This window comes from Phalacrocorax carbo, chromosome 16, assembly GCF_963921805.1.
Source record: "Phalacrocorax carbo chromosome 16, bPhaCar2.1, whole genome shotgun sequence".
Lineage (NCBI taxonomy): Eukaryota > Metazoa > Chordata > Aves > Suliformes > Phalacrocoracidae > Phalacrocorax > Phalacrocorax carbo.
Genome location: NC_087528.1, coordinates 8526636 through 8553496, shown reverse-complemented (window position 1 = coordinate 8553496; position 26861 = coordinate 8526636). Strand labels below are relative to the sequence as shown.

General features: G+C 67.5%; 1 protein-coding gene across 1 annotated transcript; it reads left to right on the top strand.

Annotated features, from left to right (window-relative positions):
* The first annotated feature begins 237 nt into the window (after nt 1–237).
* BAHCC1 (BAH domain and coiled-coil containing 1) lies at nt 238–26631 on the top strand. Its single transcript, XM_064467406.1, has 26 exons — nt 238–393; nt 1869–2193; nt 10537–10716; nt 11830–11952; nt 12427–14145; nt 14225–14330; nt 14432–14640; nt 14761–14919; nt 15451–15644; nt 15939–16296; nt 16377–17099; nt 18202–18386; nt 18500–18636; nt 18851–18952; nt 19800–19914; nt 19999–20662; nt 20783–21108; nt 21333–21440; nt 21522–21784; nt 21879–21954; nt 22034–22142; nt 22245–22367; nt 22452–22625; nt 22988–24132; nt 25160–25396; nt 25476–26631. The coding sequence occupies exons 2-26, from the start codon at nt 2019–2021 to the stop codon at nt 25680–25682; spliced, it is 7917 nt and encodes a 2638-aa protein (XP_064323476.1). The 5' UTR covers nt 238–393; nt 1869–2018; the 3' UTR covers nt 25683–26631.
* The last annotated feature ends 230 nt before the right edge of the window (nt 26632–26861 follow it).

The window sequence follows — 26861 nt, the reverse complement described above, 5'->3', positions numbered from 1 at the left end:
GGGGGGGGGGGGGGGGGGGGGGCGATTGGAAGGGGAGCGGGGCGAAGAGGGGAGGAGATTGAGGCGCGCGGGGCGCGAGCGCCGCGCGGCGGCCAATCACGGGGCGCGCGCGCGGGGCACGCGCTTATTAGCATGCGGGGCGCGTCGCCCGGCGGAGTGCGCGGCGTGAGCGGGGAGGCGCGGCGGGGTCCCCCCCCCCCCTTCCCACCCCCCCCTTCCACCCCCCCGATCCCCCCCCTCCCTCCCCCCCCCGCCCCCCCCGGTTCCCTTTGCTGCAGGAGCAGCCGGTGCATGGGCAGTGCACGGGCACCGGCAGGAGCACGCTGCGCACCCCGCCAGGGCCGCCCCGCGCCGCCGGGACCGCGCTCGCCCCGCGCGTGGAACGCCCCTCCGGTAAGTAACTGCGATCGTGCGGGTGATTTCGGTTGTTGTTGTTGTTGTTTGGGGTTTATTTTAATTTTTGGCGCTTCGGTTGTTGGTTTTTTTTTTGTCGCCTTAATTATTTTTTTTTTGCGTTAATTCTTTTTGCATTAAAATATTTTTTTGCCTCTATTTTTTTTTTGCTTTTTTTTTCCGCGGCATTAAAATAATTTTTTTGCGTTAATTTTTTTCCTTGAAAATTTTTTTCGGCGTTCATTTTTTTTTTAATTAACATATTTTTTCCCTTAAAAACCTTCGCGTTAAAAACCTTCGCCTTGAAAATTTCGTGCATTAATGCATATTTTTTTGTATTGACTCTTTTCTGCAATAATTTTTTTTTGCATTAATTTTTTTCCACCCTAAGTTATTTCCCCCTGAATTTTTTTGCATTTTTTTTTATTCTAGTAAAAATTTGCTTTTTTTACATCGCTGCCCTTAATTTTTAATTAAAAAAAAAATTTTAATCCCCGTTTACCGGCTGCGCCCGTGTTCCCTCTCCCGGGGCCGCCTCCGCCGCCCCCCAGCACCGAACGGCCGCGCTCGCTCCGCCGCCCGCCGCGGCCCCGGGGAGGTGCAGCCCCGGCCCGGGAGGGGTCGGGGGCCCCCGGCCGCCCTCGCCGCTCCGCGGCCCCTTTGTTCGCCCCGGCCCGGCCCCGGTCTCCCCGCCGGATCGGGCCCGCCGGCCCCGGCGCTGCCGAGAACAATGCCCCGCGCTGGGCGGGCGCCGGCGGGCGGGAGCCGGCACCGGGAACCGGGCACCGGGGAGGGCCCGAGCGCCGGGGAGCGGAGGCCGTGCGAGCCGGGGAGGGGAAGGGGCCGTGCACCGGGGGGAACCGCGGAGAGGAGGGTCCGCGCACCGGGGGAAGAGCGAGGAACCGGGGCCGTGCAACGCGGGGGAGAAGGGACGGCGCCGTGCACCGGGGGACGGGGCCCGGGCACCGGGGAAACACCGGGGAGGCACCGGGGAAGCCGATGGCAACCGGGGTAAAAGGGAGCCCGAGCACCCGGGGAAAATAAGGGCCCGAGCAGCGGGGAGCATAAAAGAGCCGAGCGCCGGGGCAAGGACGGGGCCGTGCACCGGGGGAGGAAGGGCCCGAGCGGCGGGGAACCGGGCCCCGGGCGCGGGGAGAATAGCGAGCCTTGCAGCGGGGGAGCGGGGCCCGAGAGCCGGGGGACAGGGGTCGTGCCCTGGGAAAGCGGGGGGGTGTGTGTGTGTTTTGGGGGTATGGGGGAAATGGGGCTGTGCTCCGGGGACGGTGGGGAAATGGGGGACCGTGCTCAGGGGGTACTGGAGAAAAAGGGGGCTGTGTACTGGGGAGCAGGGTGCTGGGGGAATGGGGGTTCACACGCGGGGGGGGCTTGGGAACATGGGGCACGAGGAGGGGTCGTAACCCCCCGGCCTGGCCACGCTCTCACAACCTCCTTTTTTTTTTTTCCCATCGCTGTAGGAGCGGAGGATGAGTCGGGAGCCCCGGTGCGGAGCGCGGCACGCCGCCACCGAGCCCAGCCCGCCGCGGCGCTGAGGATCGCCGGCCGCGCCGAGGAGCCGTGTCGGCGTCCCGCCGTGGGCAACGCGCAGGCGGGTGGGTGCCCCCGGCATGGACGGCCGTGACTTCGCGCCCCCGCCGCGGCTGCTGTCGGAACGGGGCAGCCTGGGCCACCGGCACGGCACGGGGCGCGTGGCGGGTTCGGCTCACGGTACCGTGCAGCCCCCCGGACACTTCCAGCCCACCAAGTACTTCCCCGCGCCCATCTCCATGGCCACGCACACAGGTCAGAGGGGCCGGGGTGGCGGCATGGGGGGCCGGGGGGGGGCGGCGCGGGAGCCCGGTGCACCAGGGGGGCTCGGCCTTCCCTTTGTGCTGCGCCCACTGTTGCCGCGCCCGGTGTTTTTGGGGTGTGGGTGTATGGGGGCTCGCGCACACGTGGGACATTTCCCCGCTTGTCCGCTCTGTTGGAGCGGGAGGAGCGCAACCTCCGGGCCGGGCCGGCGAGATCCCGGTGCTTGAACAAGGAAGCGCTTTCTGGGCAAACAAGGAGGCCGTTATGCGCAGGGCCAGCGCGGCGGTGCCGTGGTGCGGCTCGGAAAGGCCAGCAAACCCCGGCTCTGTATAAAGCGCCGAAGTGTCAGGGTGAGAAGGGGTTTGCAGCGCGTGCGTTCGGCTCTGCAGCTGGTGTCCTGGCGGAGACGGACAAAGCGCGGCGCACGGCCGAGCACGGCACGGCCAAGCGTGCCGGCACCGGGATGAGGCTCGCTGGATCCGGCCGCTGCGCCGGCATCCACGGCGTGCGCTGCCCGTTTGGCTTTGTCTGCAGCGGCGTGCGCGGATGGTGCTCGGCTGCAGCCATGCGGGGTTAAAGCGGGATGCCTAAAGCGGGGTGCACAGTGCGGGGTGTGTGTGGGGGGGTGGGTTTGAGGGTGCAGGGGCGGCAAGCGCAGCGGGGAGCCGGTCTGCTGCTGCCGAGCTCCGGGACAGAGCCGAAGCGGGAGCAGGGCCGGATCCGGTGTGCGGCGTGCTGGCTCGGCACGGCGCAGCCCGGGGCCCCCAGCTTCCCGCCGGTGCAGGCGGTTTTCTCACCGCAGCGCGGCGGCGGCGGCAGCGCCGGTTATTGTCGCCGCCTTGATGAGCTGTGAATACTAATAAAATTATATCTGCTTTAATGGGATTACAATTAGTGCGTGGATTAGGGCGGGGGGCACGGCCGGGCCGGCACGGGGGGGAGGCGGTGGGGGCCGAGGCTCCTGGAAGGAGGTGGAAAGCGGGGGGCACTGGGGGGGTGCCGGGGAGGCGGCACCGGATCGGGCCCGCGGCTGGGGCGGTTTCGCTTTGTGCTGGCAGCCCCCACACCGTGGCCGGGCCGCTCAGGACCACCACCAGGCTGGGGGGTCCTGCCCTGGCCTCCCCTGGCTTTGGGGTGGAGGGGGCCTGAATGGGGGCTCAGTGCCCATCCCCGGGGTGGGGGACAAGGGTTGGGGCTTGGCCCCTCTCCGGCTTGTAGTGGCCTGGCAGGGGGACCCCTGGGGAATGCTGGCACTGGGGTGCCGCTGGTTTGCCTCTGGCTTCTTGGTGTGGTGGTGTCCCTGTGGCGGTGGCCGGACCCTCGCACCCGCCGGGGCCTGGGCGACACATGGGAGCCCAAATGCAACGGAGGTTGTTAAAATAACATGGATCAGGCTAAAAATACCCCGGCAGAAACTCGCCTTAAAAAAAAAAAAAAAAAAAAAAGGAGAAGCCAAACCCAACAACAGAAAGAGCTAAAAATATTCCCGGCTTTGGCAGGGCCGGCGCAGCCGGAGCCGTTCCCGGCGAGCTGCGCTCGGAGGCTCCCGCGCGTACGGGAACGTTGCTCATGCGAATAAAAATGATAATTTCGTGCCTGGCGCGGTGATGGGGCTGGCGGGAGGGGGGGTCCCCAGGCCCAGCACCCCGGCGTCCCCGTGGCATGGCTGTGCCATAGGGCTGGGAGCCATGGCAGCGTGCGGAGCAGTAATTAACGCCGATGATTGATAATTACCCCACCCAGCAAATAAAGCCAGCCCGTGGTTTGCCGGGCGGCGGCGGTGGGGCTGGCGCGGCACGCGCCAGCCCCAGGGCACCACACCGGCTGAGGGGGCTCCGGCCACGCTCCCCCAAATGGCTCCCGGCAGCGGGCCGGACTACACCTCCCAGGAGCCTTTGCCGGGGGCTGGAGGCTGCCCTGGGAAGGGGAGATAAAAACTGTTTAGCTTGATTTTATTAAAGCCATAATTCGGGGCTGCGCAGTTATTGCAAACAAATGCTTCAGTTTGCGTCTGGTTTTGGCACTGGGACCATGCAAATGATGGCGCGAGACGGCACTGGGGGCCTGTGGGGAGCTGCGGCCCTGCCCGATGCTGGGGGGTCGGGGTGGGGACAGGGACCCCCGGAGCTGCCGGGAGCCCAGGCCAGGATGCAGTCCTGCACCCCAGTCTTGTTGCTGGTGGGGGCACAGCCTGGCTGGGGGCCACGGTCCCACTGCCCCGGCACACCCACACCGACCCTTGTGCTGAGTGGGGCTGGGGGTCCCAATGCTCCTGCCACGGGCAGGGGGGCGGGAAGCTTTGGCAGAGGCTCGGCTGAGCCTGAGCTTTATGCTGGGGCCTCAATTTTTGCCCTTCTGACGTTTTTATGGACTAATATATAGTTGAGATCGTGCCGGGCTGTTTGTCACCGTGGCGGAGCCCTCGGTGCATTGCAATGTATAACAGCACCAGCGGGGGCTTGCACAAGCGTGCCGGGGCTTTGCCGGGAGCACCGCTGCTGCCGCGGCGATGCCGGTGTGCAGCTTGACCCCAGGGATACCGCTTTGCAAACCGGTGCTGGTTTGCATCCTGGTGCGGGTGTGCAGCCTGGCTGTGGCAGTGCTGGTTTGCATCCCGGCGCGGGTGTGCGTGCCGGGGCGGTGGACGGGGCGGTAAGCCGGCGGCGTGGCGCTGGTGGCTGGCGGGGCTCCCACAGCTGTCCCCCTCCCCGGATTAAGTTTCAGGCCGGGCTCAGGCCAGGCACTATGAGGTTCCCTGGCATGGCTGGGGGCGGGGGGGGGGGAATGGCGGGGGGCAGGTGGGGACGGTGGCCCTCGGCCGGGGTGGTGACGTGGGGCTGGGTGCCAGCGCTGCAGCCACTCCACATTGCAGCTTCCTCATTAATGACTGAAGATGGGGTCTGACAAGGGGCTGGGAGGCCGCGGCACAGCACCGGCACGGCTCCAGCGCGGCCGTGGCACGGGGGCTCCCCGCTCCCCATCTTGGCACCGCGTGCTAGCCCGGCCGCGCCGCTGCATGCGCTGCATTTTGAAAAGTAGGTGTCAAAGTTAAAACAGATTTTGAGATTAACTCGTCTGCTCCTCGTTAGCCACACTTGTCCTGGGGTGGCCGGGGACACACACACACACACGTGTGAGTGTCCGGTGGGAAGAGCGGGCTGCAGAGAACCCCAGATCCTGTGGAATTACCCTGGTTTCATCTGTTTGTTACCGATTAGCTGGATCCGTGCGGAGACGCTGCTGCGTTCTGGGGCCCAGGAGGACGGGAAGCCCGAGCAGCCGCACAGTGTGATCCGGGCAGCTGCCGCGAGCCCCGCTCACTGCCAGTAAATGCAGTGATTGCCCCAAACTGGGTAAATGCAGTGAAACCCCCAAATTGAGGGGGTGTAGAGAGGGTCTCAGCACTCCAGGCTGCAGGCACCCAGCCTTTGCCTCCCACCTCTGCACTCCTGGGGCTGCCTGACCTGGGGGAGGGTCCCGTGCCGGGGGGGGGAGGTGGGGGCAGCGCTGCTGGCAGTGCCACCACCGGGTTCTGCGGGCCAAGCGCTGTGTGTATGGCAGACTTGGCTGATCCCCAAGAGGGGACTGGGCGTGCGGACAGGCTCCACGGAGCATTTGGGTGCCCCTGTGGGCACCCCAGGCCCCTTGGGAACCCCTGGCCTGGGCTGTCCCTGTCCCCCTGTGCAGTCGGTTCCTCTCCTGGTGCCAATGGCAGTGATATGCAAGAGCCGAGCTGGGAATTACGGCATAAAATAAAAATAGCAGTATTTGGCGATTCGGTGACTCTGCAGAGATTCACACAGGCTGCGCCCCCCACCCCCCCGCAGTAAATAAACACTCACCCAATAATCTCATTCTTGGAGTTCTTCTTTATCCGCTCCGTAAAACAAAACAGATGGGCACAGCGCGGCCCTGCCTGCCGCCCTCCCTGCCTGCTGCTCTGCCTGCCCGCGGCATCGCCCTGGGGCAGGATCTGACCCTGCTGGGTGCTGGGGTCCCCCGGCCCTGGGGGGAGGGAGGGAGGGGATGAGTCCTCCTCGCAGCCCCTCAGACTTGCTCCTTCCCGCTCCGTGCACGGCAGCCGGGGCCCCCGCAGGTGCGATGCTTTGCAGGGGGTCATGCGGAAGATGGGGTCACCGTGGGCTCCAAGTTCGGGGGTGTCTCCAGAAGGGGGAATTTGCTTGGCCTCCGTGGGACACCCGGCACCCGTGGGACTGCGTAGGGTGGGACGCTGGGACCCCCTGGGCCTTCCCTGGCTTCTCCGCAGCCCTGGCCTGTGCCGGGCCTGCGGCTGCTCCCAAAATGGCCTCTGGGCTTTGCAAGGCGCATGCATCTGGTGTGCAAGTCGTGCGCCGGACATGCAAGTTCTGCGTGCCGGCCGTGCAGGCAGCGTGCACCGAACAGTGTGCGTCAGTCGTGTAAGGAGCGTGTATGGAGCAGTGTGCGTCAGCCGCACGCTTCGGCCGTGCAAGGAGCAGGCACCAAGCAACGTGCGCCGGCCGTGCAGGCAGCGTGCACCTCACGAGCCCCGTGCAAGCTGCGTGCACCGTCCTCGCGAGCCCCATGCAAGCAGCGTGCATCAGCCACGTGAACCCCGTGCAAGCAGCGTGCACCGAGCGGTGCGTGCACACACGGCCCCAGCGAGCGAGCAAGCGTGCGGCAGCGTGCAGCCTCTCGGCGGCTCCAGCCTCCCCTTCCCTCCATCGAAAGCCGACAGCTTGCGAGTGGCACTTAGCACGGAGCGACTGCCGTGTGATTACCCATCGGATAACGTTTTAATTGTACTTCTGGCACTCTGTCAAGCTAATTTGAACTGCATTTCAATATTACGGCATTTATTTAGTGCCATAACAATATGGATTAATCTTAAATTATAACACCGAGGAAATTATATTACACTTATTTCCTATTTGCCAAATATTTAAAGGGGCCGTGTGTGTTGCAAAGTGTGGGGGTGGGGTGGGCCCAGGGGCCACATCCTGCCCGTGTCCGGGGACCGGGGGTGGCACCTTCGTGGGGTGCCTGGCTGTGGGGACGTGGTGCGGGAGGGTCCCTGCCAGCTCCCGGTGTCTCTGCATGCGGCCCCGGTCCCGGCCCCGCTAGGAATGTTCCAGCCCCGAAATAGCCGAGGGAGTAACCCAACCCTGCACCCCGCGCACGTCCCTGCCGCTGCGGGGACCCGGGGGCTGTCACCTTGCTTGGGTGTGCCCATGGCTTTGGGGGGCTTCAGCCCCCCCGCCTCCCTCTGCAAAATGGAGCCCCTAAATATCAGGGTGCAGCCATGTGCCTGTGCTGGGGGGACTGGTGGGGTGTAGCCCCAACCTTCCCAGAGTCTGGGATGGGGGGCCAGGGACCCTCTCCCTTTCCTGGCAGCACCGCCTTGGGGGTCCTGCTGCTAGCCCCCCACCCAGAAACCTGCTGGGCTGGAGCAGCCGTGGCCGCAGTGACCCTCCCCGGGGCCATGGCCCCCCCGCACCCGCCCTGGCCCTGCTTGCTGGCGGGGGAATCTTTCTGTCTTCCCAGCATATTCCCATCTGTGCCGCACTCAGTGTGGGGGTGAAGGGTGGGTTTGGGGGGGTGGGGAGTGCCCCTTGCCACCCCCTTGGTCCCACCAGCGCTCATCCCCCCAGCCCACATCCCCCCCAGCGCTGTCGCTGCGGTTGAGCTGAGACCTGGCATGTTTGTCACACGTGTGACCCGTTGCGGGTTTGGGACCAAGGCAAAAAGGCCCCCCCCCAGCTGCGGTTTGGTGGTGATGAGGGGGAAGCGGCTTCACTTTCCTCTTAACTCTTTCCTCGGGCTGCCACCTCCCCCCAGCCCTGTTTGGCGAGTCCCGGGTGCTGCCAGCACCAAAACCTGCCGGCACGTCCCCACCCCCTGCCCTGCCTCAGTTTCCCTGCCCGCAGGGTCGGGCTCGGCGTTGGGGAGAGCATGGCAGGACCAGGGCTGTGCCAGGGCCGTTGTGGGGTGGCCGGGGCCAGCGCAGTGCCTGCTTGGCTGTTCCAGAGCTGCCAGAGTTCCCGGCATGGGCATGAGGTGCAAAGCCCTGCACAGCCCCCAAAACGCCTCCAGGGCCAGTGTCCATGGCCGGGGCCACCCTTCCCTCCCCGCTGGCACCCGCCATGGGGGATTTTCTTGTTGGCCGTGCTGGTGCTGGAGCTGGGAGCGGTGTCGGTGGGGCTGACTCATGGCGCTGGCCGCGGGGAGCCTGGCCAGGGAGTTCCCGGCTGACGCTGCTGGGGGATGCTGGGGGGGCCGGGGTGGGACCCCGCTGCCCATCTGCCCCATGGTGCTGCGTCCACCCTGGCATGGGGCTTCTCTGGCACTGCCTGCTCACGGGTGAGATGAGTCGTGCACGGTTTTGGGGACCCTTCCTTGCCCGCACCAGCATCACCGTTGCTCTGACTGCGCCGTGCCGTGCCACGCCATGCCAAGCCGCACCATGTCATGCCAAGCCGTGCCACGCCAGGCTGAGCCGTGGCAGCGTGGGGCAGGGCACGAGTGCGCGAGGGACCGGGGCGAGCATGCAGGCGGGCGTGCAAGGCGAGTGGGAAGACACGGCTAGCTGTGGAGCCAGCGTGCGCTGGGGGATCCGGCCGTGCCAGTGGGCGTGAGTCAGCGGGTGGGAGGTGTGGGGAACGGCGGCCGCAGCCCCACCAGCCCCGCTGGGACACTCCGCGCCAGCCCGGCCCCGCCGCCATCAGTGTGGGGGGGGTTATTTTTTTTTTACAGCCTGTTTCACAGCTTCCAGAAAAGGCTCGTTCTGGAAACCTCGGCTTCCTGCCCAGCGCAGCCGCCCGGCACGCTGCCGGCTCCACACCCCGCGGTGGGGTCCCCCGGCACGGCCGGGGCTGGAGGCGCACCGGGGCAGTTGCCCGCGGGCAGCACCGGGCACGACTCCACCGGGATGCGTTGGTGCAACCAGGCCAACTGGCAGGACGTGTCCACCCGTCCCAGTGCATGCTGGCACAGGGGGAGCAGCGTCCTGCCCCGGGGGCGCGTGGTGCCAGTTCCCAGGGCCACAGGCAGGGTGCGGCCGTGCCCCCAGCCCACACGGCCCCCGCCCGGGCTCAGCCCCCGGCCGGCCGGCACAGGAAGGAGCGAGCTGCCTGAAACCACATCCCCGACACTCATCCCAGAGGCATCCCAGAGGGATTAGCCGGGGAGCGTGGGCCGGCTTAGAGAGCAAAGCATCGCTTCCTGCCCCGGCCGGGCGGCTGGCCAGCCCGGGCTCCTCCACACCGCGCCATGCCGAGCCGTGTCGGGGAGGGGGTGGGCGGCCGCGGCCCCGCCAGCCCACGTCGGCACACACATGGACACGGAGAACAGGGCTGCGCAGTGTGGGCCGGACAGTGCTCCCTCCCTCCGGCTCTCTCCTGCCCGCCCGGCCGCTGGCCACTGGCTCCAATGTTTCCACCATGATCTCACAGCTTGGCCGGAGTGGGGAGCACTGGCCTGGGCCTCCCCAGGGGGTGCTGGGACCCCCCCCGGCTGTGGGGGAGGCCACCGGGGTCAGGGTGGAGGCTGCTCCCCTGCCCTGCACTTCCCACACTGGGCCTGTCCTCCCCACACGCCTGCTCCTCCCTGCACATGGGTGCACACATGCATGTGGATGCGCATGACACACACATGCAGTCCTGCCCGCAGCCAGTGCCACCCCTGTGGTGTCCTGGCCCTGGGGAGCTGCTGTCCTAGTCACAGGCAGCTGTCCCCATGTCCCCAGCCTTCCTGCCACTACCTCCTGGGTGCTGGCAGGGCTCTGGCTGCTGTGGCTGGCAGCTGCCTGTGCTGGGAGCAGGATGGCCTGGCTCGCCCTGCCATGGCACGGCACAGCCTGAGCCCTGGGGAGGTCAGGCTCGTCCCGGCACTGGGGCCAGCTGGTGTCCACCAGCGGCTCAGAGCTGCCGCTGGAGTCAGCGGGAGAGCAGCAGCGTGGGGAGCCACATGCGTGTGCAAAGCCTCCCATGCGCCGGCACATGTGTGTGCCCAGGGCATGCACACAGGGTCAGGGCAGGGCACTGGTGCCCCTTGCATGGCTCTGCTGTGCCTCGCACGCCCCGATGCATGTGTGAGCCGCGTAGGGCTGAGGGGACACGAGGGGTGAAATCGCGCAAGGGACGTGCGTGCTCAGGGAGTGAGAGGCGTGTGTCCGTGGGAGATGTGCGTGCACAAGCAGCGTGCATGCACGAGGGATGCACAAATGCAGTGCGGGCTGTGCACAGCCCTGCAGCAGATGTGTGCACACGCGTGTGCACGAGCAAGCGTGGTGGTAGGGTGGGCGTGCAAGGGAGGGGCGCGGGCAGCCCTCCCTGACTCTCTCCTCTCCCACTGCAGCCGGCAGCGGCCTGATGGGGAACGCACCCGCCTCCTCCTTCATGGGGGGCTTCCTGAGCAGCAGCCTGAGCTCGGGGGCACCCAGCCACCCCGCTGGCCCCGCCACCTCCCCCCCGGAGCCGGCTTTCCGCGGGCCCCACTCCGGCACCTCCCAGATCTGGTTCTCGCATTCCCACGAAGGTGAGTGGGCGCCGGGGCAGGAATGGGTGGCCGCACCCTGGGGCGGGCAGGCGGGGTGTCCCTGCGGGGTGTCCCGGTGGGATGGGCGGAATGCGGCCAGGGCTCTGCCCAGTGCTGGTGGGTGACGTCCAGCTGGTGCCCCTGCGGTCGGGGTTCGGACCTCCCAGGCACCGGCACACAGGGTGGTCATGGCAGGCAGCCGGCACGGGCACACAGTTGGCACACAGTGAGCTTTGGTGTGGTGGCAGCAGGGGGCAGAGTGCCCCACAGACCCCCCCCCCATGCATCCATGGGGACTAGGCTCAGCCCCCCTATAGCTGGGGCTCAGTGGGGTCCAGAGAGGCTTGTGCCAGGCTGCAGACCCCCGCCCCGAGCATGAAGCCTGTCTGAGGCCAGGCCAGCTTGTGTCACTGGTGATGAACCAGGGGCCATGCTCCCCTCCCGTGGAAGGGACCTCCGTGCTGGGGCAGGCTGTAGCATGGGGACCCCTGAGGCAGTGCGTGCAGCCCCAGTTAAACAGACACCCCAGTGCAATGGGAGCGGGGGTCCCCGCGCAGCCTGGCACGACCCCCGGCACCCCACAGCATGCCGGTGTCCCCGTCCCCACCTGAGCGGCCGGAGCGAGGGCCGACAGAGTTAAGGAGCAGGGAGGTGGTATTGGCGCGGGGCCCTGGCAGCCAGCCCAGCTGGTAGTTTGACCGGCTGCCAGTTGGCTCCCGGCGTGCCGGGGCCTGCACGGCGCGCCGGGGGGGTGCGGGGGGGTGCGGGGGGGCCGGGCAGCGCACGCGGCTCCGTCAGCGCAGCGCCCATCGCTGATGGACAGCTTGTCCGAGCGCGCTGGCTAATGAGCCTGCAAGGGCTGTGCCGGGCAGCCACGATATGGCCACTGCCGCCATGAGCCTGTGGGGTCTCAGCCCAGCAGCAGCTCCCAGGGGAGGTTGTGGGGGTCCCTGGCCCGGAGGAGATTACAGGCTCTGGCAAAGTGTTTATAGCCAGAGCAGTGTGTGGCTGGGCTGCTGCGGTGCGCTGTGTGCCGTAGCATGGCACAGAGGTGCCGCTGGGGTCCGTGTCCCTGTGAGCACGCCCTGGTCCCCCTGACTGCCGTGCCCCCAGCCCCAGGGTACCCCCGCTTCTCCGGGAGCCTGGCCTCCACCTTCCTGCCCATGAGCCATCTGGACCACCACAGCAACAGCAACGTCCTCTACGGCCAGCACCGCTTCTATGAGAGCCAGAAAGGCAGGTACCGGGGTCCCGGCACAGCACCGCGGTGCCACTGCAACCTCTGGGCTGGTCGGGGTCTCCCACGGGGGCACATGTCCCCAGCCGGCAGGGGATGGCAGAGAGGCTGCCGGTCAGAGGTGGGGGGCTCAGCACCCAACCCCAGTGCTGGCGCTCAGCGTCGGCGCCGGGGACTGGCGGCAGAGCGAGCGCCAGGTCCCCAGGGAGAAGCGGGGCCGGCGGGTGTAGGGTGGTGGGCACCCGTCCCAGCCGCCGCCGCCGCTCTCGCTTTTCACAATATTGTGGCGGGTGCTTAATAGGGAACATTGTTTGGGTGGGAAAGGGAGGTAATTAGGCCGTGCCTTCCCCTGGTGTTCCTCCCCTCGTTAGCAGGGAGCTGGCGTTGGCACGGCTCTAGCCCCGGGTGCCCAGACCGCACTGTTGTTTGGCAGGGGGGGCTGCAGGGGGCTCACCCAACGCCCTCCCCTCCAGATAATTTCTACCTGCGCAACCTGCCTGCCCAACCCACCCTGCTCCCTACCGGCCATGGCTTCCCCGGCATTGCCCGCGCCGCCCCTGGGCCCCCCGCTGGTTCCTGCAGCCGGGAGCGGGAGGCGGGACCCCTGCCCAAGACCCCCAAGGACTACGACCGCTTCCTGGCAGGCAAGGAGAAGGTGGGCAAAGGGGACCCCAAGGAGCGGCCACCCGAGGAGGACCCCAAGGAGCGGCACAAGGCGGTGCTGCCAGTGCCACCGGAGGGGCACTGCAAGGAGGGGCTGCCCCCACGGGGAGCCGTCGACAGCCGCCCCAAGCACCTCGCATCCTGCCTGCTGGGCGCCAAGGGGCTGGAGGGCGACGCCGGCCGCGCCGTGCTGCCCAGCTGCGCCGGTAGCGCCCTGCCCCGCGCCGGCCGCTGCAGCGCCAAGGAGCAGTGCCGGGGCGAGCGGGAGCCGGGCGCCCCCGAGGCCCCCCAGCCCTACGGCGAGTGCGTGGAGCGGCGGCAGATGCTGCACCACGCCGTTTCCTACACGGTGCCCGCCGGGCCGGCCCCACTCGGCCCCGCCGCCGGCTCCTTCCCCTGCCTGCAGCTGCACGCCGGCTCCGAGGTGCTGTGCCCGCTGCCGGAGCCAGCCGGCCGGGAGCTGAAGCTGAGTGGGGCCACGCTGGTGCCCTCGGTGGGACACCTGACGGACAAGAGCCGCTCCTTCCAGGTGGCGGGGGAGGCCGGCGGGCTGGAGCGTGCCGAGGGCAAGGAGCGGCACGCCGAGGTGGGGGCCGAGCCCCCGGCCGCTTACGGCGGCCCCTTCCACCACCCGCTGAAGGCGGAGGGCCCGGTGGAGCGGCGGCTGGAGTGGGGGGGTCCCGGTGCCCGGCTGAAAGGGCTGGAGTACCTGGGGGGGGGGGCGGCTGAGGGGCCCCCCTTCGCCAGCCGGGGCCCGGCACCCAAGGGTGCTCTGGAGAAGGGCTACTTTGAGGTGCCGCCAGCGCCTGACTGCTCCCGCGCCGCTCGCCCCGACCCGCTGGGCGTCCGGGTCGGTCCCTCCTGCTGCACTTTAGAGAAGGGCCCCCCCAAGGACCCCCCGCTGGGGCCAGGTCCCCAGAAAGTGGCACGGATCCGGCACCAGCAGCACCCCGAGGCAGAGGTGGCCAGCACCGGCTCTGAGGGCAAGCGCAAGCCCCTGGAGCTGAATGCCCTGGGCTACGGCGGACACCCCCTGCCCCCCTGGGGCGTGCAGGGCCAAGGACCCCCCCTGGCCGTGGCGGAGGAGCGGAAGGGGCCCTACCTGGACCCCTTTGGCACGAGTCTGCAGCAGGCTGCGTTGATGACTCAGGGTCCGGTGCTGGGCCAGGAGGTGCCGGCCGCCCCGGATGAAGTCTCGGCCATGAAGAACCTGCTGAAATACAGCAACCAGGCACTGCTGGGGGGGCAGAAGGGCCCCCCCTTCGTGGGGCTGGGGGCCGTCAAGGGCAGCTGCGCCCACCAGGATGCCAAGTTCCCCCCGGGGAAGGGGCAACCAGAGCTGGAGCGGCCGGACTGTGCCCGTGGCCGGGAGCACGACGGGCTGGCCCCCGGCGAGGGTGAGGTGCGGCAGCCACCCGTCGGCATCGCCGTGGCCGTGGCCCGGCAGAAGGACACACTCGGACGACCTGAGCCCTCCTACGGTGGTGGTGGCTCCGGGCGGCAAGGTCGGGCGGCCACTGGTATCAAAGGTAGGGCCCGGAGTGGGACCGGGGGGTGGCAGGGGGCTGGCAGCGCCACGCTGATGCCTTCGTCCTGTCCCTGGCACAGCAGGCACTGCACGGCCCATGCACCTCATCGACCTGGAGGCAGAGGAGGAGCGGGGCCGGCTCTGCGAGGAGCGTCTCGGGCTGCCGGGGCGAGAGCTCCTTCTCCAGTAAGTGCCGTGGTGGGGGCACGGTGGGGTCCCTGCCCACCAGGGCTTGTCCCCATGGTGCCACGCTGCCCCACACCCCCTGTCCCCCCCTCTTCCCGCAGGGATAACAAGGACCTGGTGGAGTTTGCCCGGATGCATCCGTCGGGGGGCTGTCCTGGGGAGCTGACCCCCCACCTGATGATCGCCGGGGGCTCCTCGCTGCCAGCGGGGCAGCTCGGGGGGGACCCCGCTGCCCACGCCCACCCGGCACACACGCACTGGCTGCCCCGCACCCGCAGCCCCTCCATCTGGATGGGGGGACACTCCTACGGTCAGTGCCACCAGCAAACTGGGGGAGCTGTGGGATCGGGTCTAGCTGGGCACGTCCTCCCCAGCAGTGGGGTGCTGCCCCCCCAGCCCCAGCGCTGACAGTCCACCCCTGGCCCCACAGGTATCGGCCACCCCGCGCTGCACCAGAACCTGCCGCCCGCCTTCCCCGCCTCCATGCCCAGCACCATGCAGCCCGTCTTCCCCCTCTCCCAGGACCCCCCTGCCCAGCTCGTTATCCTGCCCACTGAGCCCCCTGCCCACGGCACCCCACACACGCTGGGTGAGCCTGGGACAGGGGGTGGCGGCAGGCACCCCCTCCTTTGTGCTCGGGCGGGGGGTGGGGACTGGGGTACTTGGGGTACTGCTGTGGGTTTGGGTCTAGGGGTGCAGGGGTGGGAGGTGGGGGACCCTTTGGGTGCTGCTGTGGAACTAGGGTTGCAGGGGTGGGAGGTAGGGTCCCTCTGGGTGCTGCTGAGGGTGCAGGGGTGGGAGGTGGGTGATCCTGTGGGTGCTGCTGGAGGTGTAGGGGGAGAAGATGGGGTCCGTCTGGGTGCTTTTGGGGGTGCAGGAGCGGGAGATGGACGTCCCTGCAGGGTGCTGTTGGGTGTGCAAGTGAGAGATGGGGGCTCCTGTGAGTGCTTCTGGGTGTGCAGGAGTGGGAGATGGGGGGTTGCTGCAGTTGCTGGAGATGCAAGGGTGGGAGATGGTGTCCCTGTGGGTGCAGCCAGTGTTGCAGGGCTGGGGAGGGCACTGCTGGGGTCTGCAGGGTGACCCCAAGGCAGGTCCCTCGTTGACCCCCTGCTACTGGCAGCCGACGTGATGGACCAGGCGTCACTGTGGCCCCCGATGTACCCAGGCCGGGGCCCTGGTGCCCACCTGCAGCACACGGGGCAGCTGCCCGTGTACTCGCGCTCCCAGTTCCTGCGGCAGCAAGAGCTCTATGCCCTGCAGCAGCAGCAGCGGGCAGCCCAGGCCCTTGAGATCCAGCGCCAGGCGCATGTCCAGGTGCCCACAGGGCTGGGGGCGGTGGTGGTATGATGGGGGCTGGCGTGCAGGGTTGTGGGGCTGGGTGTGCAATGGGATGTGGGGCTGGAATGTGAGGTGTTGCTGTGTGAGATGCATGGCAGGGCTGGGGGATGGAGGGCAGGGCTGGGGGGCTGGGGCCAGGCAGTAGGGCAGGGGTTGGGCTACATGGTGCTGGGCAGGGCTGTAGGATGCGGGGCTGGGATGTGGGGCTGGGATGTGGGGCAGGGGCCGGGCAGTGGGGCTGGCATGTGCTGACCTCAGTGTCCCCTGCAGCGGAAGCCGGAGGAGCAGCCCCTGGAGCTGGAGGATGGGGGTCCCGAGAAGCCCCTCAAACCCTCTCACAAAGCAGTTGCCTTAAACCCCCCAGCCAAGGGCCTGTCCTCAGCGGCCTCCGGGCCCCCCAAGCTGTCCCCTTGCTGCCACTCTCCAGCCCTGCGGCACCCAGCCAAGTGTCCCGTGGCCCTCCCCGCGGCCCCCTGCACTTTACCCGTCTGCCCTGCTGCCAGCTCCGCCGTGGCCCCCCGCTCCCCGGCTGACAGCCCCCTGCCCGTCCAGAGCAAGGGCAGCGATGGCGAGGACAAGCGCGGAGAGGGGCAGCCGCCCCGCGACTACCCCAAGTCCCTGGAGCCAGGTAGGACCAGGGCGGTGAGGAGGAGGAGGGTGCTGGGGGCGTCAGGGGGTTCCCACTGAGCAGTACCTGCTTCCCCACAGACCTGCCCCCTGGCTACAGCTACCCCGCTGCCGGCATGGGCTTCTCTGAGGCGCACTCCGCTGAGCCGGCCGACCCTGACACTATGCACGCCGGCTCCCCGCCGGCTGAGCCCGAGCAGTCCCGGACCTTCAGCCCTGCCGGGGAGGTGCTGCGGGAGCCAGGCCCCCCACGGGAGCCGCCGGCCGGGGGGACGATGGCTGAGGGTCCCGGGGCGCTGCTGCACCGTCACCACCTCCTCCTCGCTCCAGGGCCCCTCTGCGGGGAGCGGGGGCCGACCCCGGCCGCGGGCACCACTGAGGAGCGGGCACCGGTGCCCTTCGGGGTGCGCCGAGAGGCAGCTCAGGGAGGGCCGGAGCAGAGCCCACTGGAGCAGCAGCACCCAGTGCCCGTGGCGGGGGCCTCCCCACTGCCCCCCACCCTGGAGGAGGAGGAGGGGGAGGAGGAAGAGGAAGGTGACAGCGATGGCTCAGACCCAGAGGGCAACTGCGATGAGGAGGATGGTGACCGCCCCAGTGGGCGACAGGGCTGCCTGGGCGGCCTGGAGGCACTGATTGCTGCTGGCATTGACCTGGGGGAGCTGCCGGCGCTGGGCTCGCCTGGGGAACCTCCCCCGGCCCCCCCTTCGCCTGCCCCTCATGCCTCAGGGATCCCCGGGATCGCCCTGCTCAGTGAGCTCGCCGACCTGGAGCTGCGCCGGCGCCGCTGTGACCTGGCCCTGGAAGGTGAGCGGCCCCCCCCGCGCCCCACAGGACCTGGTGCCCCACAGCATCCCATTCTCCTGGTGTCCCTTGCTCCCCAGTGCCCCCGCCCCCTGGTTGTATGCCCTGGTGTCCCCTGCCCCCGGTGCTGTGCTGCCTGCCCACGGGGGTGCCCAGGGGGTGCTCTGTGCAACAGAGGGGTCGTGCAGTGCGTGTGCGGTGTGTGCAAGGGCGGCGCTGCTCTTGCACGAGCTCTTGCACTAGCAGAGCTGGGCAGTGCCTGTGTTGTGCAGCCGAGAAGGGGGCTGTGTGTGCGTTTTTGGTTCTGCATGCGTGTTGGCAGTGAAGGGCTGCGTGCCCGTTTGCAGCGTGGGGCTGCGTGCAGGCTGGCAGCAAGGAACGAAGGGGCTGCGTGCGGTGCCGGTGGTGCGGTGCCCAGCAGCAAGGCCATGCTCGTGGCCCCAGGGCCGTCTCTGGGGCTCTGCTCCAGCGCTGGCTCCAGGCAGGCGCCGGGATTCCCTCCCGGCTCGGCTTCCCCAGGGAATCCCGGGGGCCCCGGCGGGGAAGGCCGTCCTGGCGCATCCCCAGCGCTGCTGCAGGCGGGTGGCGCAGGGCAGGCGCGTGGCAGCGGGGCCTCGCGTGCTCGTTGCTGCCGTGGCCGTGCACGGCGCGGGGCCGTGACGCTGTGGGGCAGGGAGGTGTCCGTGGGGTTCCGCTCCCCGCCGCTCGCCCCGCCGCAGATGGGGCGGCCGGATGGGGTGCGTCACCGCGTCCCTCCCAGCTCTGGCCTTGGCTCCGCTCGCCGATGAGTTCATCCCTGGCTGCCGCTGCGCGCCCGGCCCCCCCCCCAGCCCCACGGCCGCCCGGGGATGCTGGCCATGCCGCGCATACTGTGCGCCAGCCCCCTCTCTGCCACCACCCTCTGCGTGGCCCCAAGGTCACCCCGGGGTACTCCGCTTATACATGGCACCCCACGACACCCCCCTGCCCCACGGACACCCCTCCTCACCCCACACGGCCCCAGTAGTGGTCCCGGTGCCACTGTGGTGTGCAGACACATGAGTGGGGCAGCGCAGGGGTCCAGGGCACATCCCACGCTGGCCCCACTGACTTCCCATCCTGTCAGGGGAGGACGAGGACCTGCTGGCCTTCAACCTGCAGAACCTGGCCACGGTGGCAGCTGCCTGGTCACTGGTGGAGGCGGCCAGCCGGGAGGGCAGCCCACCCGCGCTCAGCCCCCTGCCCACCTCCCCGCCACCCCGTGCCCGCGTCCCGCGCCGCAAGTACACCTGGACGCCCAAAACCAAGGCCGTGAGTGTCTCTTCGTGTGCGGCTGGGGTGGGAGGTGGGATGAGTTGTGCCTCGTCTCAGCCCGAGGGCCGAGGCTGCTGGCGCTGCAAGCTGCCTGCCGCCCCGGCCTCCAGGTTTGCCCCCTGAAAGCAGCCATCGAGCAGCTCAACACGCAGGAGGTGGAGGTGCGGATGCGGCTAGCGGAGCTCCAGCGCCGCTACAAGGAGAAGCAGCGGGAGCTGGTGAAGCTGCAGAGGCGGCATGACCACGAGTATGTCCCCATCCCCATCTTTGTTGGGTCCCTGGGGGGAGGCAGCCCACGGGAAGGGGGGAGGCCAGGGAGGGAGCGCCCTCTGCCAGGTGGGACAGCAGTGGCAGTCACTGGTGTGATGAGTTTGGGGCCGTCCTCAGCCCGGCTCGGCGGAGGGGCACCGCCTGCGGTGGCCGCGTGGCTCAGGGTGCCCCCGGTCTTGCTGCGGCTGCAGGCGTGACGAGAGCTCCCGGAGCCCGGCACGGCGTGGCCCAGGGCGGCCGAGGAAGCGCAAGCACTCCAGTACGCTGGGCAGGGCCGAGAGCCGCAAGGTCAAGTGAGTGACCGGCGCCGCGTGCCCTCCTTGTCCCGGGGGATGGGCCACCAGCCCTGCCGCTGGGGGGTCTGGCCATCCTGCCGTGGGGGTGGCGGTGCTCAGGGGCCACCCCACCACATTACCCCCCCCCGCCCATCCGCAGCAGCTGCGTTTCGGGGGGTCCGGCCGCTCGCTCCGGTGTGCTCCTGTTCTCGACCTGGTTGCGCATGGGTGGGGGGGGCTCGGATGGACGGCAGCACCATGTCCCCCCTCCCTCTGCCGGCCACGGGAGCAGCATTGCATAAAAGCCTCTTTATCTGCACCGTATAAAGCCATTGGTCACGCTGCAGCGGCGTTCATCGCTGCCGGCGCTTTATTATTACCCATTAGCCGCCCGGCGCAGCCGTTTCCCCACTCCCGGGCCCTGTATAATTGTCCTTCTCCACTACAAATTGCCTCTCCCGACAGGCCCATTTGCATAAATCCTCCGAGCGAGTCCAAACACGCTCGGAGCGCGTGTGCGCGCGCGGCCCCCGGCCCCCCCGTTCAGTAATAACAGTTAAATCTGCGCTAAATGGTTCCTTCAATTAAGACGGAGGGGAAGAAAAAAAAAATTAATCTCTAGGTTTTTATGTCACAAAACATTAGTGAGCAAGTGAAGGTTACGGGCGAGGGGGGGGAATGAAGGCGGGGAGCTGGGGGCGGCCGGGGGGTGCAGGATCAATTTGGGAGATGTAGGATATGGCTGGGGATGCAGGGTCCCACTGGGGGTACAGGACTGATCCAAGGGGTGCAGGATCCAGCCAGGCTGCGGGATCCGTCCTGGGGGGTCTGGCAGGCGCTGTGCCCATGCTGTTCTCCCCGCCAGGGCGGTGAAAACCAGCCTGTCCCTGCTGTGTGCTGAGCTGCGGGGGGACCCAGAGCCCAAGAAGAAGAGGAGCAAGCTGACCGAGGCGGCGTTCGGCAGCCTCAAGGGCTCCCCGGTGAGTCTGGACCCACCACTGGTGACCATCGCCCCAGGGCTGGGGGGATGCCGGCCCCCTCCCGAGCCTCCCTGTACCCCCCAGGAGAAGGTGCGGTGCAAGAAGAGCAGCTCGCAGGGCAAGCTGGCCTGCAAGGTGGCTCACAAGGTTTCACAGCTGAAGCAGAAGGTGAAGAGCAAAGGGCTGCCCGCCGGCATCAGCCCCTTCCGCCGGAAAGACCCGAACCCCAGCGGCCGCATCCAGAAGAAGCTGTCCCGTCCCAAGAGCTCCAAGGCTGCCAAGTACCAGCCGCAGGATCCCGACTCCCGCCAGCCTGCAGGCTTCAAAGGCAAGGCCGGCACCGTGCTGGGGATGCAGGGTGCAGCACGGGGCTGGGGGTGCAGAGCAGGTGCCAGAGGGCCAGGCCCAGGGGGTGCATCCAGCTGCAGGTGTGGCGGGGTGGCTTGTGCCAGGGAGTCACACGGGGTCTCGGCTCACCCCATCCCACACAGGGAAGCAGCATCTCCCTGGGCATGGAGGGGGGTGCAGGGGCTCCCCCTGGGTGTACGGGGTCCCTCATTGCTGCCCCCTTCTCTTGCAGATGAGCACGACGGGGACACAGACAGTGAGGACGATGGTGATGATGAGCCGGGCTTGTCCCTGCTGCCCTCAGTGCCTGTGGCCGTGCTCGGACCCTCCCCATCCTCCGTGGTGAAGATGGAAGCCAACGAAAAGGCGAAGAAGAAGAAGGAAAGGCAGGGACTACTAGGTAACAGGATCGCCCCACAGGGATCCTAGTGGGACACAGGGGATGGAGACCCCCTGGGTGCATGCTCCGGGGCTGGGTGGGCACCCACAGGGTGCCATGAGCCCGGTCCCCCCTCTACAGGGCCCTGCCGCCTCGGCAGCCCCGAAGGAGAGGTGAAGATCAAGCGGCGGCCGGTGAAGCCGGGGACTGGCAAGCTGGAGAAGGTACCGGTGCGGCGGAAGGCGGGTGGCTGCGAGGGGGGTGGCAAAAAGAAGCTGAAGGCCAAGCCCAAGGAGAGCCTCCGGCCACCAGCCCCCAGCGGCCCCAGCGCTCCGACCCCCACCGGCAGCCTTTTCGCTGGCACCGACCCCCGGCACTTTGGGACGAGGGACGAGGGGGCTCGCCTAGCCAGCGAGAGGCTGAAGAAGGCCACGCGCAAGAGCAAGGTGCTGCAGTCAGCCCTGAGGGTGAGCGTGGGGGCATGGGGTGAGGGGCACCCACAGGATCATGAGGTGCAGAGGGTTGGGTGCAGGGTTTGCATGGGCTGGGGTTGCTGAGATGGCCGGGAGCACCCATTGGCCCGTGAGGTGCAGAGGCTGGGGTGGTTGGGAACCACCGGTGGGCTCCAGAGGGCTGGGGTCACTGCGGGGGGGGGGGGGCCGTTAGCCAGCTGTGACCCCGCCTTCCACAGCGGAAAAATGGGGCACTCTCGCTGGCCCTGTCCCCCCGGAGCGCCAAGACCATCCTGAGCAAGGGCAAGAAGCTGGCCAAGGTGAAGAGCAAAGTGGCCACCAAGCAGGTGAGAGGCAGTGGCCAGACTCCCGCCCCAGCACGGCACCCCCCTGTGCCCCCCACCTGCCTTCAGCTCCCTCTCCCGCAGTGCAAGGGCCGGGCGGTCAGCAAGCTGCTGGAGAGCTTCACCGTGGAGGACGACTTCGACTTTGACGACAACAGCAGCTTCTCAGAGGAGGAGGAGGAGGGGGGCTGCCTGGCGGGGGTGGCACGGGGGGGACACCGCTCCCCCCTGCCCCATGCCTGCGCCATCCAGAAGGAGGACCTGCGGGACGGGCTGCACATCCTCATCCCCAAGGAGGACAGCCTGCTCTATGCTGGCAGTGTCCGCACCATCCAGCCCCCCGACATGTGAGTGGGGGGTCAGGGTGGGGGTCCCTGTCATGGGTGAGGGTGCCAGGGCAGCTGGGTGGGTGCTGAGCCCCCCTCCACGCTCCCTCCCCAGCTATAGCATCATCATCGAGGGCGAGCGGGGGAACCGGCAGCGCATCTACTCACAGGAGCAGCTGCTGCAGGAGGCGGTGAGCGGGGCGGGGGGCCGGGGTGGGGGTCACGGTGGGCAGCGCGCCCTGCAGAGCCCAGCACGCCGCTTCCTCGCAGGTCCTTGATGTCCGGCCCCAGTCGCGCCGCAGCCTCCCACCGGGCACCCGCGTCTGCGCCTACTGGAGCCAGAAATCCCGGTGCCTCTACCCAGGGAACGTGGTGCGAGGTGAGGATCGGCCACAGGCAGCCAGCAGGACGGGGGGTGACCAGCAGGGCATGGGGTGTTGGGGACCCCTGCCCCATCCTGACAGCACTCCCTATGCCGCAGGCTCCTCCAGCGATGAGGAGGAGGATGACCCCGAGGCGGTGATGGTAGAGTTTGACGACGGGGACACAGGGCACATCGCCGTCTCCAACATCCGCCTGCTGCCCCCCGACTTCAAGATCCAGTGTGAGTGGGCTGGGGTGGGTGCTGTGGGCAGGGGGTGGGCAGTGGGGCAGCGGGGCTGGTCCTGACCCCACACTCTGCCTGCAGGCACCGAGCCATCCCCCGCGCTGCTGGTCTCCAGCTCCTGCCGGCGGACAAAGCGGTCGTGCAGCGATGTGCCCCCGCCTGGCGAGCTGCCCCCCAGCCTCTGCCCGGACCGCCATGACAGCCCCGAGCCCCCCAAGAACTCGGGCAGGAAGGCGGCCGGCAAGGAGAAAAGTGGTACGGTGGGGGGCTGCCAGCCATGGACCACCTACCCCTGGGGTGCCCAAGGGAGGCTGGTGTGGGGGATTGCAGGCTGTGAGGAAGGATGCTGAGATGCAGGGAGGGGAGGGGATGCAGGGAAGGATGGGGTGCAAGGGGCTGGGAGCAGGGTATGGCAGGATGCAGGGAAGGGTGCAGGGCTGGCGGGTGGAGGAAGGACCGGGGTGGTGCAGGCTGCTGTGGTGACAGGGGAATGGAGATCAGGCAGCAGGGAAGGATGTGCAGGGATGAGGCCAGTCCTGGAGCACACCCCTGCCTCCCTCCGTCTGTCTGTCCATCCTCGTGGCCGCCGGCCCCTCCTGACCCCCATCTCCCACCAGGCAAAGCTGCAGAGGTGCTGTCGGGCAGCAAGGCGCCGGTGCTGAGCGACCCCTTCCTGGGGCGGCGTGGCGGGCCGCTGCTGAGCTGGTCGGCGGTGGCACAGACGAAGCGGAAGGCGGCGAGCAAGGGCACGGCCGTGCTGCAGAACCTCTTCCAGGTCAACGGCAGCGCCAAGAAGCTGCGGGCCAAAGAGGCCATCTTCCCTGTGCACCACCACCACCACCTTGCCACCCCCGTCTTCGGCAATGGCTTTGGGGCCGACTCCTTCAGCCGCATCGCCAGCTCCTACGCCTCCTTCGGGGCCGGGGCTGGGCTGGTGCTGCCGGCTGCCCAGAAACTCCTGCGCTCCAAGAAGGCCGAGCGGCTGGAGGCAGAAATGGGCAAAAGCAGCCGGAGAAAGGCAGGCAGTGAGTACCTGGTCAAGCTGGACCACGAAGGGGTGACGTCCCCCAAGAACAAGAACTGCAAGGCCCTGCTGCTGGCTGAGAAGGACTTTGGGGCCAAGCTGGAGCGGCCCCTGGCCAGCCACGGCTATGCCCACGCGGCTCTGGCAGGCAAGGATAGGAAAGGGCGGGCACCCGTGCACCAGCTGCCTGTGGGGCTGGCGCTGCGGAAATACTCGGGCCAGGCCGAGTTCACCCTGAACTGCGACAGTGACTGCCACAGCTCCTACTCAGACATGGACGAGGACGAGGAGGCGGGCGGGCTGGGCGCCGACGTGCCCTCGCGCTTTATGACTCGCCTCTCAGTTTCCTCCTCTTCCTCGGGCTCTTCCACCTCCTCCAGCTCCGGCTCCATCTCCACCTCCAGCCTCTGCTCCTCCGACAATGAGGATTCCTCCTACAGCTCCGAGGACGAGGACTCCACGCTGCTGCTCCAGACCTGCCTCTCCCACCCGGTGCCGGCGCTGCTGGCGCAGCCGGAGGCCCTGCGCTCCAAGAGCGGTGCGCCGCAGCGCTGCTTCCTCACCAAGGCCGCCGCCGCTGGCCCCAAGGCCAAGCTCAAGCGCAAGGAAGCCCTCAGCTTCTCCAAAGCCAAAGAGTTCTCCCGGAGGCAGCGCCTGCCCTCGGTGGAAAACCGGCCAAAGATCTCTGCCTTCCTCCCCGCACGCCAGCTCTGGAGGTGGTCGGGGAACCCCACGCAGGTACGGCCGGCGCCCACCGCGGGCACCCACTGCTCAGCACAGCCCGGGGGACGGAGCGGGCACGGCACCTGTGGGCACGGGTGTGTGGGTGCATGGCAGGGTGCATGGGAGGGTGCCTGCATGCATGGGGCATGGGCGTGAGTGCAGGTGTAGGGCGCGTGGGTACACAGCAAGGTGTCTGGGGAGACAGGGCAGGGGGCATGGGTGCAGCTGTAGGGGTGCGTGGCTGCTGGAGCGTGTCCAGAGATGGACAATGAAGCTGGGGAAGGGTCTGGAGCACAAGTCTGATGGAGGAGCAGCTGAGGGAGCTGGGGGTGTTTAGCCTGGAAAAGAGGAGGCTGCGGGGAGACCTTATCGCCCCCTACAACTACCTGAGAGGGGCTGAAGTGAGGTGGGGGCTGCTCTCTTCTCCCAAGTCACTAGTGATGAGAGGAAACAGCCTCGCGTTGTGCAGGGGAGGCTTAGACTGGGTATTAGGAGAAATGTCTTTACTGCAAGAGCGGTCAGGCCCTGGCACAGGCTGCCCAGAGAGGTGGGGGAGTCACCGTCCCTGGGGGTGTTCAGAAAACACGTAGATGTGGCACTTCAGGGCATGGTTTAGGGGGTGTTGGGTTGGCAGTTGGCCTTGATGATCCTAGAGGTCTTTTCCAACCTCAATGATTCCATGATTCTATGGCAGGGTGCAGGGTGCATGGGGTGGAGAGCATGGGTGCCTGGCAGGGTGCCTGTGTTCACAGGGTACATGGGTGCATGGGTACAGCAGAGTGCTTGGAGATACAGGGCCGGGCACCTGCATGCAGGGGATGTCAGCATGGGTTTGCTGGGCGTGGTGCCTGGGCACACAGCACAGGGTGCCAGTTACACCGGCCGTAGCACTTGGGTGCACGGGGCAGGATGCCTGTGGGTGCACAGGGCTGGATGGGTGCTGTGGGAGCATCTTGGCCTGCTTTCCCCGGGTGCCTGGGGTCTGGCGGGGCGGGGTCAGGGGGTCTGTGCGCCATCCCTGACCCCCTGCTCTCCCTTGCAGCGGCGGGGCATGAAGGGCAAGGCGCGGAAGCTGTTCTACAAGGCCATCGTGCGAGGCAAGGAGACGCTGCGCATCGGGGACTGCGCCGTCTTCCTCTCGGCCGGGCGGCCCAACCTGCCCTACATCGGGCGCATCGAGAGCATGTGGGAGTCCTGGGGCAGCAACATGGTGGTCAAGGTCAAGTGGTTCTACCACCCTGAGGAGACCAAGCTGGGCAAGCGGCAGAGCGACGGCAAGGTGAGGGGCGAGCCAGGGAGGGGGGTGCCACGCCAGTGAGGGCGGGCCAGCCAGTGATGCCATCTTGTCCCCACTGCAGAACGCCCTGTACCAGTCGTGCCATGAGGACGAGAACGATGTGCAGACCATCTCCCACAAGTGCCAGGTGGTGGGACGGGAGCACTACGAGCAGATGACCCGCAGCAAGAAGTACCAGGACCGGCAGGACCTCTATTACCTGGCGGGCACCTACGACCCCACCACGGGCCGGCTGGTGACCGCTGACGGGGTGCCCATCCTCTGCTGACCCCCCGTGCCCACCCCGGGCGCCGGGAGGGGGATGGGGACGGGCAGCCCCCCCTTCCCGTGCACCCCCTCTGCCGCGGGGCTCCTTCCCGGCAATTATGCAAAGCCTGGGGTGGCTGGGATGGGCGTGGGGGCATCATCGTCGTCGTTGCGGGGGGCGCGGGGGGGGGGCTCCCCTACAAGCCATACTTTCCCTAGTACCTCTGACTGTTTGCCAGCAGGTGAAGCAGAAATCAGGTGTGTTGTTCTATTTATTTTGCGTGTAAATATTGTATTTCTTCCGGGAAGTTTTATGGAAAACAGACAAACCAACGAAAAAAAAGCAACAAAACAAAAAAAAAAGAACAAAAAAAAAAAAGAATAATAATATGGGGCAGGGTGGGGTGGGGGGGGGGGGGGGGTCGCGTTTCCGTTTCAGTGCACTGTTTCCCCCAGCCTGGCTGGGACGAGGACAGCGGGGGAGCTCTGTATATAGGGGGGACGCGGCGGCAGGGCGGGGGGCTTGGCCCCCCAGCATGGCTTGGGCACGGAGGCGGGCAGGGGTGGGCTGGCGGGGTGGCTCTCCCAGCTCCCCCCCCCCCGCCCCCCCAACCCGGGGGTCCCATTGCCACAGCTTGGCCCCAGTGCAATAGCGGGGCGGCCGCGGTGCTGGCGGACGCTGGCCCGTCCCGCCGAGCCCTGCCCGCCGCTACCGCCGCTGCCCCGCGCTGTAAATGTGTACAGGCCGCGCGGCGGCGGGGGCTTTTCCAGTGTAAACACTAAAAAATACACAAAACAAGACAAAAAAGACCAAAAAAAATTTAAAAACCAACAATAAAAAAAAAGGAAAAAAAGGAAAAAAAGGATTAAAAACACAAAGGTTTTATGAACAGCAAACTCTATGTAAAGGCCTTTTAGTATGGAACTTTTTTTATTGATAACTTGGCTTATGAATAAATATATGAACCGTTGCTGGCGCCGGCTCTGCTCTGCCTCAGTTTCCCTCCTGATGTGGCCACCCCCAGCTGCACCCCCAGTTATGGGCACCCCCAGAGGGATCCTGCACCCCGTTATGGGCACCCCCAGAGGCCTCCCCAGCTCAGAGCGTGCAGGACAGGGCAGGGTGTTGGGGCCGTAGGGCAACGGGGTGAGGGTGAGACCCCTGGGTGCCGCGTTCTGCTGCCACCCTGTCCCGGTGGCA

What these genes read in the sequence shown, in the direction of transcription:
- BAHCC1 (XM_064467406.1), top strand. Translation starts at nt 2,019, where the DNA reads ATGGACGGCCGTGACTTCGCGCCCCCGCCGCGGCTGCTGTCGGAACGG. An exon ending in GCCGAGAGCCGCAAGGTCAA is followed by an intron (nt 18,953 to 19,799) that starts GTGAGTGACCGG and finishes TCTCCCCGCCAG; the next exon opens with GGCGGTGAAAACCAGCCTGT. An exon ending in CCCCGACTTCAAGATCCAGT is followed by an intron (nt 22,368 to 22,451) that starts GTGAGTGGGCTG and finishes CTCTGCCTGCAG; the next exon opens with GCACCGAGCCATCCCCCGCG.